Source organism: Mixophyes fleayi, chromosome 6 (assembly GCF_038048845.1).
Source record: "Mixophyes fleayi isolate aMixFle1 chromosome 6, aMixFle1.hap1, whole genome shotgun sequence".
Taxonomy (NCBI): domain Eukaryota; kingdom Metazoa; phylum Chordata; class Amphibia; order Anura; family Limnodynastidae; genus Mixophyes; species Mixophyes fleayi.
In genome coordinates this window covers 42,193,864-42,208,906 of record NC_134407.1, presented here as the reverse complement: position 1 = coordinate 42,208,906, position 15,043 = coordinate 42,193,864, and the positions used below count along the sequence as shown (strand labels likewise).

The 15,043-nt window shown below is 36.9% G+C and overlaps 1 protein-coding gene across 1 annotated transcript; it reads left to right on the top strand.

Moving 5' to 3' along the window:
• Nucleotides 1–1,171: 1,171 nt before the first annotated feature.
• On the top strand, nucleotides 1,172–9,134 carry CISD1 (CDGSH iron sulfur domain 1). The gene is made up of 3 exons (XM_075216369.1): nucleotides 1,172–1,287; nucleotides 6,666–6,868; nucleotides 8,676–9,134. The coding sequence occupies exons 1-3, from the start codon at nucleotides 1,263–1,265 to the stop codon at nucleotides 8,763–8,765; spliced, it is 318 nt and encodes a 105-aa protein (XP_075072470.1). The 5' UTR covers nucleotides 1,172–1,262; the 3' UTR covers nucleotides 8,766–9,134.
• The last annotated feature ends 5,909 nt before the right edge of the window (nucleotides 9,135–15,043 follow it).

The following is a 15,043-nucleotide window of genomic DNA, read 5'->3' as shown; positions in this document are numbered from 1 at the left end:
TAGCTATGCGAAGATATGAGAGGCTATATGGAAATATTTGAATGGCTGATATACAAGGTATAAATGTATGTTGATGCGGCCGCGTTCTAGATACGCCAACTTGATAATGATGACTGACAAGTAACATTAATAATGACAAAAAATATAGGGTCCCCCAGCAAAAGCACCAAGTTATGCCATACTGGAATTGTGCCACTATAACGCAGCATGGGTATCCCTAGTATGTTTATGTAAATGTAGTACTCTAATGTATTACAGTAATTACTTCCTATGGATTGTAGGCTTGCAAGCAGGGCCTTCTCACCTCTCTGTCTGTTTTACCCAGTTTGTTTATTATGTTTGTCCCCAATTGTAAAGCGCTATGGAATATGTTGGCGCTATATAAATAAATGATGATGATGATGATGGATTGATATTGAAATCAGTTATTCAATGAACATTATTATAGCCTTCTAGACACCCATTAAAATAAATGGAAACACACTTTATGGCGTGTTTGCTTCACATCAATTTTTACATTGACTGCAGCATTGGCAAGCGGGAATGCTCAGTGCACTACACTATACTACAGAAAGCCTTTGAGAACAAGCTTTGAATGCTCTGTTAATTGCAACAACAAAGTAAAAAGTTTTTCATCTTGGATTTTAGTTGGTGTTTTCCAACACCCATTTGTACAGGGTCTTCCTCTGGCATTTCGGTAACTTGCTCCCAACAATCTTACTGTAAAACAAAATTCAAGTTGTTAGATCTGGTACAAGCAAATCATGTAGGTATGCTGATATGATTTTTCTCAAGCTAAGAAGAATAGAGGTGTCATTGTTCGTCATTTTAACCTGCATGTAGTCACAAATAAAAAAAACACATTTCAAATAATGACGTTTAACAGATAAACATGGAGTTTTCTCAGCCAATGCCTTCCACAAACACAGAATGTCTATAAAACTTCCCTTCCTGTGATGCAAACAGCATTAGCCCTTTACACGTCGCACTAGAGACTCAACAGCACAGATATGTTGTTGACGCTGCAGGAACCATTTTTGTGTAGACAATTTCACATTATTATTGTGGTAAAAAGTAATCTGTAAGGTCAGAGAAACGGGAGACATTTTTCTGTGGGCTTATTTCAATTTAACTTTCACTCTCGTGCTTTACCTTTGTAGTGACTATTAATTCTTTTTTTATCCACCAGTCTTGGAAAAGCAATGCTGAGCGCAGAATAGGTGAGTCCGGCACCGTGTCCTTGAGATTCTCCCACTGAAGACATGAGTTCCAGTTACGGATTGCGAGGTGAGCGGCCAGCGAGGCCCCTGCTGTTCTCAATGGTTTACTGCAGTGATTGTCTGGTCTCCTATACAATGCATATGTGTAAGCGTAGTAATAATACTGCTGATCGTGTTATAAGCAGCATGTATCGCTCTGTAGCTGCTGTGTAAGTGCAAGTCTCAGTAGGTGCTACAAATGTCATATAATGCTGAGCCTTGCAGTACTATGGAACCTGGAGAGCCACATGATGGCCAAGGAAGGTGAAATGTATTTATACGCAGTGCTTAATTGAGACATGTGAAAACCATTAATCGATTATATGGAAGTTAATTTACAGATGTCTCTAAAAAAGGCAAACTTAAATATATTAAATGCCAACTTTTTAACCATATTTATAGTATTCTCTGGAGGGAATACAATCGGCTGCGTTACTGATGAAAGTAATACCAGAGCCGTAACTTAGAATTCTAGCGCCTGGGGCGAGAAAGACAAATGCCGCCCCCCTAGCCCTCAATTTTAACCAAAGTAACCTAAAATATTCCTAAATTGCGCCCCCTTCAGCGTTGCGCCCTGGTCGGTCACCCCTATCGCACAGCCCTATTTACGGCCCTGAGTAATACGGCCTGCGCACTATTACCGTTACTATGGTAAATGTGTGCACTACTACCTTTACTACGGTAATCGTATGCACTATTAACGTTAGTACAATAATTTTTAACGCTGATTTTTGCTTGTGCTCATGGAGCTGTGAGCAGAAATCCGGGCTAAAATTACTGTATTAATGGTAATAGAGCGCTGGCCACGTTTTTTTCGGCAGTTAAGCCTGGCAATAATGCGGCCTGCGCACTATTACCATCACAACGGTAATAGTGCGCAGTATTGCTGTTAGTACGGTAATCTTAATGCTGATTTTTTGCTTGCAGCACTCGGGGCCGCAAGCAAAAATCCAGGTTAAAATTACCTTATTAACGGTGATCCTATTAGCACAGCGTTATTCCTAGAATAGCGTGGCCAATTGAATCAGCCCCTCTGAGTTACAAGTACTGAGTACAAGTTACTTTATTTTTTATTGCAGTTATAAATAAATGTACATACAATTTTTTTATTTTTTTTTATAGGTATTTAGTCTGGTCCCAATAATATTATTTTTGACTATTGCCCAAATTAAGCCTGGTCCTATGGTTGAGTTTTGAATGAATAATTTGGTATTGTCATCAGAACATTTAACACATCACCCTTCTTAGTGACTATATAAGTTACTGTGTATTGTTTTCGCTCATAAATGTTGTATTTCAGCAATCTTATTTATTGTTAAAACAATAATTTAACTTTATGGTTCATTTGGATCCACACTGCATTGAAATGGGACATTTTTTGTGGGATGGGGGGTTGGGGAGTGATATGATACACAGTTAAAGAGCCCCCTGTTTAGTAATTTTCCTTTCGGCAGCTTGATTTAATTACAGAAAATTCATGGTTGAATTTAGAACATTGGAAATGGTTATATATTTCCCTGTGCTTGTTATCCACTATACAGAAACTCATTGTTCATAGAAGTGTGTTAAAAAGTCATATGCCTTTTAATCTCTGTTTTGTTATTGGCCCATAAAAGCTTTGTTCTATTAGAACTAGTTTAAAGGCTTGGGTGTGATTAGTTTCATAATTACATCTCTTAGATCCAAGATGCCAAATGTATATCTAGAGAAAATGTTATAGTTGACACTTAAGGACAGATTCGACTAGCCTCAAAGTGTATCACGACCATTCCGGAGACACTTCACGGCGGATATTTTTACAGAAACATCCGCTCGTTTTTCCTACCTCCCCACAGAGGGGCGAGGGAAAAATGAGTGATATTTGAACCGTAAAAGTCGCAGCTAATTGAATCTGCCCCTAAACTACAACCCCTGTAAGCATGCAGTAAAGCATTATGGTAATTGTAGTTCACTAACAGCTGACGATTTACAGGAAAGAAAGCACTATAATATTTCCAACTCTAGAAATCGCTGTGTCATGCTTACTGTCGTTGGCTTATTTCAGATATGTCAGTCTTTAAAAATAAAATACATACACCCTTACATATTAACTAAATCTTGTTTAAAGTTAAACTCGTCCACTTAATATGAATAAATTTATGTTTACTTTGTGATTTTATATAGTTCTGTACGTTTTCTAACCCCATAAAGTAAAACCTCAAAGTTGACCATGAATTGTGCTAATTATACAGTCATGGCCAAAAGTTTTGAGAATGACACAAGTATTGGTTTTCACAAAGTTTCCTGCGTCAGTGTTTTTAGACCTTTTTGTCAGATATTGCTATGGTATACTGATATAAAATTACAAGCATTTCATAAGTGTCAAAGGCTTTTATTGACAATTACCAAAAGTTTATGCAAAGAGCCAATATTTGCAGTGTTGACCCTCCTCTTCGAAGACCTCTGCAATTTCGCCCTGGCATGCTGTCAATCAACTTCTGGGCCACATACTGACTGATGGCCGCCCATTATTGCCTAATCAATGGTTGGAGTTTGTCAGAATCTGTAGGTTTTTGTTTGTCTACCCGCCTCTTGAGGATTAAATCTCAATGGGATTAAGGTCTGGGGAGTTTCCTGGCCATGGACCCAAAATTTCGATGTTTTGATCCCCGAGCCACTTAGTTATCACTTTTGCCTTATAGCAAGGTGCTCCATCATGCTGGAAAAGACATTGTTCGTCACCAAACTGTTCTTGGAAGGTTGGGAGTTGCTTTTGGAGGATGTTTTGGTACCATTCTTTATTCATGGCTGTGTTCTTAGGCAAAATTGTGAGTGAACCAACTCCCTTGGCTGAGAAGCAACTCCACACATAAATGGTCTCAAGATGTCTTACTGTTGGCATGACACAGGACTGAAGGTAGCGCTAGCCTTTCCTTCTCCTGACAAGCGTTTTTCCAGATGCCCCAAACAATCTGAAAGTGGATTCATCAGAAAAAATGATTTTACCCCAGTCCTCAACCAATCCCTGTACCTTCTGCCAAATATCAGTCTGTCCTTAATGTTTTTCCTGGAGAGAAGTGGCTTCTTTGCTGGCCTTCTTGACACCAGGCCATCCTCCAAAAGTCCTCGCCTCACTGTGCATGCAGATGCACTCACACCTGCTTGTTGCCATTCCTGAGCAAGCTCTGCACTGGTGGTGCCCTGACCCCGTAGCTGAATAAACTTTAGGAAACGCCCTGGCGCTTGCTGGACGTTCTTGGGCACCCCGAAGCCTTCTTCACAACTGATGACCCTGTCCTTGAAGTTCTTGATAATCCGATAAATTGTTGATTTAGGTGCAATCTTACTAGCATCAATATCCTTGCCTGTGAAGCCCTTTTTGTGCATAGCAATAATGACTGCACGTGTTTCCTTGCAGGTAACCATGGTTAACCAAGCACCACCCTCCTTTTAAAGCTTCCATTCTGTTATTCTAACTCAGTCAGCATGACCCCTCCAGCCTTGTCCTCCTCAACACTCTCACCTGTGTTAATGAGAGAATCACTGACATGATGTCAGCTGGCCCTTTTGTGGCAGGGCTGAAATGCAGTGGAAATGTTGTTTCTGGGATAAAGTTCATTGTCATGGCAATCAGGGACTTTGAAATTAATTGCAATTCATCTGATCACTCTTCATGACATTCTGGACTATATGCAAATTGCCATCATAAAAACAAAGGCAGCAGACTTTGTGAAAAATAATAATTGTCATTCTCAAAACTTTTGGCTATGACTGTACAGTTATATATTTATAAAGTTAGATATTCTGCAGACAGTAGTTCCTAATTGATATACAATAATTTACAATGTTACTGTGGAGGAGATGTAGAACCTAATTGGAAGCTTAGTGCTATGTTCCAACACCCTCACATTTGCTACTTAAGGGTTTAAGGTACACATTTAGTGTAGAGACTTAAGTCTGAGTATTATACACAATTGTAAAGTGCCTTTTGTTACTGTTTTCTAGGTCAGATATACATTTGACTCAGAAAATAGTAACAGTTCACTAAACCTGAGATACATGTTTTTATATGTTACTAATAACCACATTTGCAAGGACATATTTGAAAGTTTTTATAGCTTAACAGAATTGTGATGCATATCAGGAATAGTTCTGCTTGTGGGAAATGTTTTCCCTATGTGCAGTGTGCAGACTTAAATATTTAAAGTGAACCTCTCACTATCCTGCAAATGGCTAATAAGAAGATTCTTGAAAGTACATACTCCGTATTAGCATCAACAGGTCCCTGAAGTCATCCACAATGATTATAGTTAAATAATATCAGCACTGACATGTTCAAATTCTGTTACTTGTATAATTCAACTTGTATGTACAGTCTACCCTGACTTCATTATCCTGTCTGTATCCTGTTTGGTAGGTTGCATCACTTACAGAATATCAGACCTAAAACTGTGTATGTAGCACAAGTTTGTTGCAGACCTTGCTGACTTATGTGGGACATTATTTTTATTTTCTAAACTTGACCCCGTAAATTAATAATGACTATAGATGATCTTAATAGATGCCAGGCTAGACGATGATATATATTTATGGTAATATATGTTGGGCCACTGTTTGAATGGTAAGATTTTTGTTTTGCCAGCCAACCACCCATCTATAACACATAATAGGTTTTTATATGGAAACAGATTAATGATGTCAAGGAAGAGACGTTATGACCATGTGAGAACTACTCTTGTTCTAGTTAAATTGGGGACAAATAGACTTTGTTCTGAATCAGTGATGGGACCTTTGTCCACCTTTCAGATGACTTTGATTTATTATCTTGTACAAACCTTCTTCCAACTTTAGATACATTCCTTAATCTTTTGGGTTGCCTTTAAGCTGTCTCATGCTTATGCAAACCAATACTTTTAATGTAATCTGAAGGTGGACAACACCTTTTACAGGTGTCATTTTTTAAATTATTTTATTACCTCTCCAAAAAATGTTGATGTGTATTTCTTATACTATCGTAAGAGTTAAAGGCTAATTTTACATAAAACTGTAATTACAATTTTAAGTGGAATATCATCAGTAAAAGCCTGTCGCAAAAGGTTACCGACCTTCGTTCTATCATTATCCCTACGTTTTGTAGCACTCTTTACTCTGCCATCACTTTTTTCTTTCTTTATATATTTATTTTCAGACAGGTAGCATGTTTACCCCAAGACACTGCCTGCAGTGTAGTAATGGTAACGTGCAGGTAGGTAGTCTGGAGAAACCCTCTAGATTGCTGTAATCTTCTATTTGATGATATTCCACCTGCATTTATCCTTGATGTGTAAGACTCTGACTTGGAGCTGCATGTCTTGTACACAGTTACAAATAAACTAACTTCTTTTCTTTGAATGTATATATAATTATTATTTTGTTTCCCATTGACAGAATGGGCTGGTACTGCGGCCTTGGCTGTTAGTACTGCAGCCGTAGGATATCTGGCTTACAGAGCCCTCTGCTGTAAAGACAAGTGCTGCAAGTCCATGGTAAACCAAGAGCTAGAGAAGGACAATCCTAAGGTCGTTCATGCGTTTGACATGGAAGACTTGGGAGATAAAGCCGTGTACTGCCGCTGCTGGAGGTCAAAGAAGGTGATTAACTTTAGACCATCTAAAATTGGCAAAAAAAGATATTGCAATCATCCTCTTCCAAAAATTAATTTTATTCAACAGTAGTAAAATGGCCAATACCTTTTAATCAGCAAAGCGTATTATTTTTAAATTAGACAGAGCAAGGTTCAATTAAAGAAGCCTTCAGCTAATCCCTTCTCTTAGTGATTGCCAAATTTCAATATACTTTTATTTAGCATTTTACATTGCTTCTATGTTCTTTGAGGGAGGGTGCTTCCTCTTCCTCCAACAGCCTCTAGTTTCAGAGAATCAGCCCAGAAACAGTAAAAGCAGTTCCTGACCTTTTGCTACACATGAATCGTAGAGAATGCTGAGTTCATTGAGACTTCCACATACATTGAGTAATTTCCAGTGAAGGCACCACAAGATGTTCCGCTGCTAGAAGCAGGTTCCTGGTTCCAATACGACTTTAAATACAAAGTGCTGCACTGTTGTCATTTAAATTAGCACTTGTATATCTGAAAGATAACACATGCTTTTTTAAATTAAAGTAATATATTAATATTCAAATGGTTCCTCTGACAAAGGTATAAAAAATGCACATAAACACCCATTTAGATATAGACCTTATGGTCTGCACAGGCAGTCTAAACATGTAATAAAGAACAAGTTTTTGACACAATTGTTATATATAAATGTAATTTAACATGTTGTGTTCAGGACCGGTCTCCGTTTGGCAGGAGCTGCTGGAATGGGCATAGAGTTTGCAGTGAATGGCCGCCATTAGCAGCAGGGAGTATCAGGGGACAGAGCAGGAGATGAGAGAGAGAGGAGGTAGTAGTGGTACAAGCTTATGAGAGGGATCCAGGAGAGAGACGTACCCACTGGGGAAAGGACAGCATTAAGGTTATAAGACACTCAATAAAGGTGGAGTAAACCATGAAGGGAGACAGTAAATGAGCAGCAAGTACAGAACACTGGGAATAAGTGAACATCAAGTAATAAGTAAGCAGCGTGAACACTACAGGACAGCATAGCTTAGGAGAAATAAAGCCAAGAGAAAGTGTAGCAGATCAAAAGTATAAGAAATGGATGAAAGCCAAAATAAAAATATCCTACTAATACCCCCAGAATGTATTTACGTAACTGATGCTCCAGCCACCTTTTCTACTAATAAACCCAAATCTAACACATACCACTATATATTCTCCTAAATATAGCAGTACAGGGGAGAAGTTGGGGAGGGGGGTGAAGGCTGGGAATAAAATAATGCATTTCTATTCCATGATGTAAGTAAATAAAACGTTAAAAATGGTAAAAACGATAATACTACTTCTATCCATACTATGTAAAAGTTTGATAAGAAATATTAAAGTTTTTTTAACTTTGTGATTCCCTTAACTAGGGGCCGCTCCGTGCAGCCGTTTTTCCTGGGGCTCTTATTTCTTTCACCCCTTTAAATTCACTTACACGCCCCCTCTGCAGAGCCACATAGCTCGGGTGTTCAGCTGAGGCTTTCAGAAGAACAACCAATTGAGAACAGTTTTATGTAGCCGGTGGTAGTGCAGCTTTAAGAGTAAGTTAATGCTGGAAGATATCTTTCTTTCATTGACAGATGCTGCAGTTAGTTTATGACAAATGTCTGACGACTGCAAAATAGATTGTTGTCAAAGAAGTTCTGTCAATTTATGGGATCATTTGCATAAATATTTGTTGCTGTTAGAAGTGTTTCTCTTTACAGAAGGCGATGTGTTTTTTCAAAGTTTTCTGTTTCTTCTAAAATTATTTTGCTTCATACATTATTTCTTTTCTTTTTTTTTCTTTCCAGTTCCCATTTTGTGATGGAGCCCACACAAAACACAACGAGGAAACCGGTGACAACGTTGGTCCTTTAATAATAAAGAAAAAGGAATCCTAAGTAACAAATGTAGAGCTTTGACGCCTAACACTAATTGGTGTCAGACCGAGTCCTGACACTGATCGTATAAAATAGTCACAGCAAATATCATTTGTCTTCTGCAGAAAAACCTCATGTTCTGGAAAGACCAACGTTCGTATCTGTCATCTGCCTTAAATGTTTCAATTCTGCAGTGATAAAACGCCTTCTAATCTGGCAGGGAATTATAAACTTCATTTGCACTGTACAGGTTGCGTACCTACTGTGTATACTGCGAGTTAATTTTGTGGGATAGAAACTGCATTCTTTTCTGTTCTCTCAGTTTGTGAAACACTGACATTGGAATTTAAAACCGTTACATTGACATTAAATTGTGTACTAAATGTTAAATAGTATTTTCCCATTTTACTGATGATGCGACTGATTTGAAGTCTGTGTGTGTTTAGTACCTGTGTGTTTTATGGCAGTGTAAACACTGTTATAAGATATCCATAGCACAAAAAAAAGTGTTTGAATCCATTGTTTTAACCCGGATGTCTTATTGTTTGCTTTGGGTTGCTGACACTTTTTGGTTTGGTTTGTTTGTATTTTTTTTTTTCCTCCCAAATTTCAACGGGCGGAGTGGGGGTGGGGGTTCCTGGAAGAGCAGGCACCCTTATAGGTCCTGGTGGAGGCGGGGCTTAATGTGAATCGCATCAGTATGCTCTGCCCTCCGATTGTGATGCAGTGAATAGCGTCATTGCACATGATTCCCGTCCCGCACTTGCCTCCTGACCTACCCTCAGGGATCCCCCGGAGGGGATATGCTAAAATTCTGTAAGTATGCAGAACTCTGAATTGACTTGGTTTAACTATATTGTCTGCAGTAGAAGGGATGTTATTTATTATGATCTGCAAGTGTGGGCTGAATGCTATGAAAAATAGTCATACAGTTGAGATTGTGGAGGTTGTCTGGTAGCTGCAAGACGTACTTGTAGGCCATATATCCTCTCCATACTTATCTTCCAGAAGCTCTCTGGCACCTTTCTCAACATTGATCAGCTTTTTCTCCTGCACACCCTTCTCTGTATTGGTCTTCATGATACTATCCTTTTACTGGTTCATTTCCTACCTTAAAACAAATTTTCTGGCAGCACTGACGTTCAGGGACTGACTGGAATAGGATAATTACAAACCTGTGTGTTTGTGTATGTAAAAATAAAAAGTCATCCGGGGTTAAATGTGCAAAGGAACTAGTGAAATGCATAGAAGTCCCAAGTAATGATTAAGGGACCTAAAAATTAGAGTTTGTAAAGCACAATAAATTGCTTTTTTTTCTCTGGCTGTAGCCAGAAAATGGAATCGGCAATGTTGAAGATGAATCGGGGTCCGGAAATGTCCCCTACTACTTAGGTGCTTAAGAGACCAAAATAAGTTCCACAATTGTAGTAATAAATGGTAGCTACCCCCATCATTCCTAACATAATAGTCCCATAAGTCATAAATTAGAGCAAAGTATGCGCTTTTTCTTAGAACTGTAACGTTTCTATGTACAACACCTCAGGACATGTGAGTAGATAATAGAGCTCTTTAAGGTTTAATGCAACGCTGAAAAATTAGATTTTGTGACTGCAGGCATTATAACTTTGTTTCAACTTCTAGCATATATAAAGTATATCAGTAATGCATATCAAAAGCAGAAAACCTTTCAGTAATTCATACAAAATTCATAACGTATACACATTATACAGTATGAGAAAAATAATAGTTCTTATCTTATGAATCTCTAAATTGTCTGGTTTCTCCACCTCCATTGTCTGATCTCATCAGCGGAAGAATAAGTAGTAAGAAAAATCAAGCTAATTCATGTAATGTATATGTATACAAAAAAAGTAATTATCCAGTGATTTGGAGTGTCCATGTAGCAGATCGATAATTTTAATTGTGTGAGCAGTTGCTGTTACATACACAGCAGGAATTCATTTAATCTAAGATCAGAGCAGAAACATATACATGTAACAGAATATATAACCAGACTTCATCATATCAATGTAAAGTGTTCTTTTTTTATTTTTTATGAAATATTTTTATTGGTTTTAGAAACACATAAAAATACAAGGGTTTTCTTAGATAACCTATGTGCGAACTAGATTAAAAGATTGATCCTCACATTAATTAAGGAGCAACGGTGGAAAGACAATACTAAGTGATGCTCAGCTCTCCGGGAATGGTAATAGAAGTTAACCCCTTGGTATGCCAGTGAATGGTGCTTCTGCGCACTCGTGCCAGCTCGCACATTGTGAATAGGCCTTCCACTTTGCATGGAGAAGCATCGCAGGAGGACCTCAGCGAAGGCTACTGCAAATGATAGCCTTCCCTGGCAGAGAGAGCTTTAGTGAATAAGAATAAGCCCCAAATCCTGTGAAAACTCTTTATTTTATTTTTTTGCAGGATTTAAGGCTTATCTCCATTTGATAAATAGACTCCTTGATGATGATTAGCAGTAGTAGCTGATCTGAATGTCAAACCATAGGAGTGTATATCTATTCAAAGCTGACATAATAAAAATAGAACTAGTAGAATATATAAATTCATCAGTTGTTTTAAGCATATTATTGTACAAATATAATGCAAGAGCCATATCTGTTATGGCAGCTACAATCATTCCCAAATATTTATAAAATATGTCTACCAATCACATTAAATATAAGAGAATATGGAGATAAATATAGACTAGTTAAAAAAAAAAAAAAACAACTTGTCATTTAGAAACTTATAAAATATACTGATGAAACCATAACACTACACACAGTGAAGTGCACTATATATTGGGTATGAATCTAGATTAGCAAATGATGGAATGTAGCATAAATGATATGGACAAGCAAATTGATTAAACAGAGTGTCATATAGGGCAGAATTTGCAGATTAGCCATAATATTAAGGGGGGAATTCAATGAAGTTCCTCTTGGTCCCTGTATGATGAGGCTCTAAGGCAATGTCCAGCCTCAACTATTGTTCACTTTTTTTTTTCCTTAGACTTCCGCACCATCTGTTCTAAAAACCTTACATTCAGTGAACGTATGGCCCGACCAACATATTGAAGTTTGCAACTAAATTGCATAAGATAAATGACATATTCAAACAGTTGATCAGACTTTCAATATTAAATTTAGCATTAGTGATGTTTGACTTAAATTTAGTAGCATTTATATAAAATGTAATCCAGGTGATCAACTTATTCCTGCCACATTTATAGCAGAATATTGGTCTGGGACTCAACCAAGTTGGTCTGCAATGAAATGTATATCTAGAAGATTTTAAAAAGTGTGTTTTTTTTTTATATCTAAAAATATTGGGGCTGGTTGGCTTTATCTAAGTTTTTAGCCTTTTTTAAAAACTACTAAGGGTTTCTCTGTGATTATTTAATGACATATTCATCATATTTTAAAACTGAAAAACTTTTCTAACTATATTTCTGTTTTTTTCATATGACTTATGCTTATTTATAAAAGACTGATCTTCTATCTATATACAAATTTTTAAATTGACCTCTAGATAAAAAAAAAGGGCTGACAATAAGATTTTTTTCCAAATAACCTTTTTCTTTTTAAAAACAAAAATGATGATGTTCTTCCAGGGCTGATAGTGACAGCTCTTATAATGCAGATCATTGTTAGAATCTACTCTCTTTTGGTTTGTAATGATTTGTTTATCTCTAAATAAGAGCAATATCAAGGATGTTTGTGTGCATAAACTTTAGGTTAGAAGCATTCCGATTTAAGTGAATTAGAAAACTTTTAAGAGTTCAATCCCCCGCTCAATCAAAAATAAATATACTATGTATCTGCCAAAGAGCACCAGATTTGCTTCAAATGGGTTAGCAAAATGTCCCATATATAGATTAGCAAAACCTGGAGCAAATCTGGTGTCCATGGCAGTACCAAGTGTTTGTAAATAAAATACAGAATTGAAAGTAAAATAGTTATTTGCTAACATAAAATTATATAGCCTAAAATAAACACTCATGTTGTGTCTCTAACATTTGTGAATTACAAAGTAAAATACTATTAACTATATCCAGACTATTTTTGAAGCAGATATTTGAATAAAATTATTCATTGTCACATGTAAGTGTTTTGTAGCTAAAGCAATATAATATTTAACCAGGAATCTACAAACAAGCTTCCACCAAGGGCTTTCCTGGGATACAATAAAAAAAAACCTGAAATCTGATTTTTGATCAGGGTCTCCCTGCAGCTTTCATGGAATTATTCGCAGTCTCCAACAACACTTTATCGAGTCCCCATTCTAACCCTGCTTTTCGTAAAATAAAAAGCAATGGATGATTCATCATTACACTAATAGTGGTAGTATTGGGGCCCAAACAAGCTGGAGCCCCCATAGGCTCCTATACTACTGCAATTCATAGAGAAACATATCAGGTACATTTTAGATAGCAATAGCAGAGTGTATTGGATCTGTCGGAAAATATGCTGAAGCCTCCCAGTGCTGGGAGGGGACACTGGTAGTGTTGGGTTCCAATCTCAAAGCCTATAAATACAAAGTTATCCCCTAGATCCTGTTAACCTGTCCTTTCTCACCTGGCATGCTCTCCTCTATTCCCAAGTTACATTTTTTTTGGTGTTTTTATTCATTAAACACTGAAAACCAAAGATTTTTTGCATGTGAAAAAAGAAAAATAATCCTAAATGTAACAAAATACTGAAAACCCTTATAATTATAATAACTGCAAAAATTAAACACTGTAATTAATTTTTGTAGCTAATGAAAAAATAGACTTACACACAGTGGAAAACAATTAAAAAAGTAATATGAAGAGCAGTTGTTTTCAAGGAGTAATGCATTATGTTGAGTAAACGCTATACATTAAAAAAAAGTACTGTGAACACTTAGAAACGTGTTACTTGATTTTATAGGTGTTTAGGGAACCTGTGGTCAGCGTTTAATACATCACAACGTGGAAGGGGAATACAAGTTTTAATGCTGAATTTGTTCCCAGTGTGACTAATAACACACAAGCCTGAATCCTCTAATTCATACACTTAGAGATAACAAATATTAAAAGTGAAGTTGTGTTATTTTCTGTGAACCATTGGTATTCTATAGACTCATACAATGCAAATTGTCTTTTTTTGTCTCAGTATATATTATACAGAATATTTAATATATATTTCACATTGTTCTAGCTTGAATGCTAAAAGAAACCCCAACATCATTAAAATTTCAACACTTGAGATCGGACCAATGCAGACAAACACAGGAAAACTTACATTGACACTACTGGGACATGTTTAGTCATCTGTGCAATAATAAAAGTGCAGACACAGCTGAATTCCCCAGTCAATGATCACCATGGTAACTGGTTCTCCTTCACACCTATAAAATAATTCTGACTACACACCAAATGTTTATGCCTGGTTATTGAAAATGTGGAATAAATATTTATATCCAAAGCTAACCATGCATCAGGCAAGGGCTGGCTACAAATTTTAGCCCAGGGGGGGGCAAAGAGTCCATTTAGCCGTCTATTAGGAACATTGTAAATGAAAAATATGCAGGTAACCCAATGATCCAGGCCTAAGGTAGCCCTCTCTGGGACCAGCCTAGGGGACAGGCCCAGCCTGCCCCAGGAATGCATACAACCTTAACTGTCCCCACCCCGAAGAAATTTAATTTATAAAATCACATAATTTACATCATTAATGAATCACTTAAGAACATTTCTACCATTATCACATTACTGATCACAGACATCAAACAACATCCCCTATGATTTTAGTAAATTACTTGATCATAGAGGTGACCCTAGTAAGTTATGGTATACGATATATATCGTATATCTAGAACTGGATATATAGATCTAGAATTGGTTGCTATAGTTTAGTGAAGATTTGCATGTTGGTCAATAACTCTCCATTTGCTAAAACCCAAATCAACATAATCATTACTCACCACAAGAAGTTATACTACCAGGAACTAAGAAAACCTGTTTTATCTTTATTAATTATTTAATTCTAAGAAAAGTAAGGGTTGTCTTTGCTAAGTATAGGTTCAGACCTACAAACTGGATTCTTACTGCACATTTTAGAATTTGATAGAGAGTGTAAACAGATTTTTGCAAGTGGACATAGATTGATCTCTGGAAAAGCCTTCTCTTTGCAGAACATGTTGGGGCTGATTCAGAGTTACGCCTGCAGTCATCACCAAAAGTCGTGAGAAAGTATTGGTTTTCACAAAGTTTGCTGCTTCAGTGTTTTTAGACCTTTTTGTCAGATGTTGCTATGGTATACTGAAGT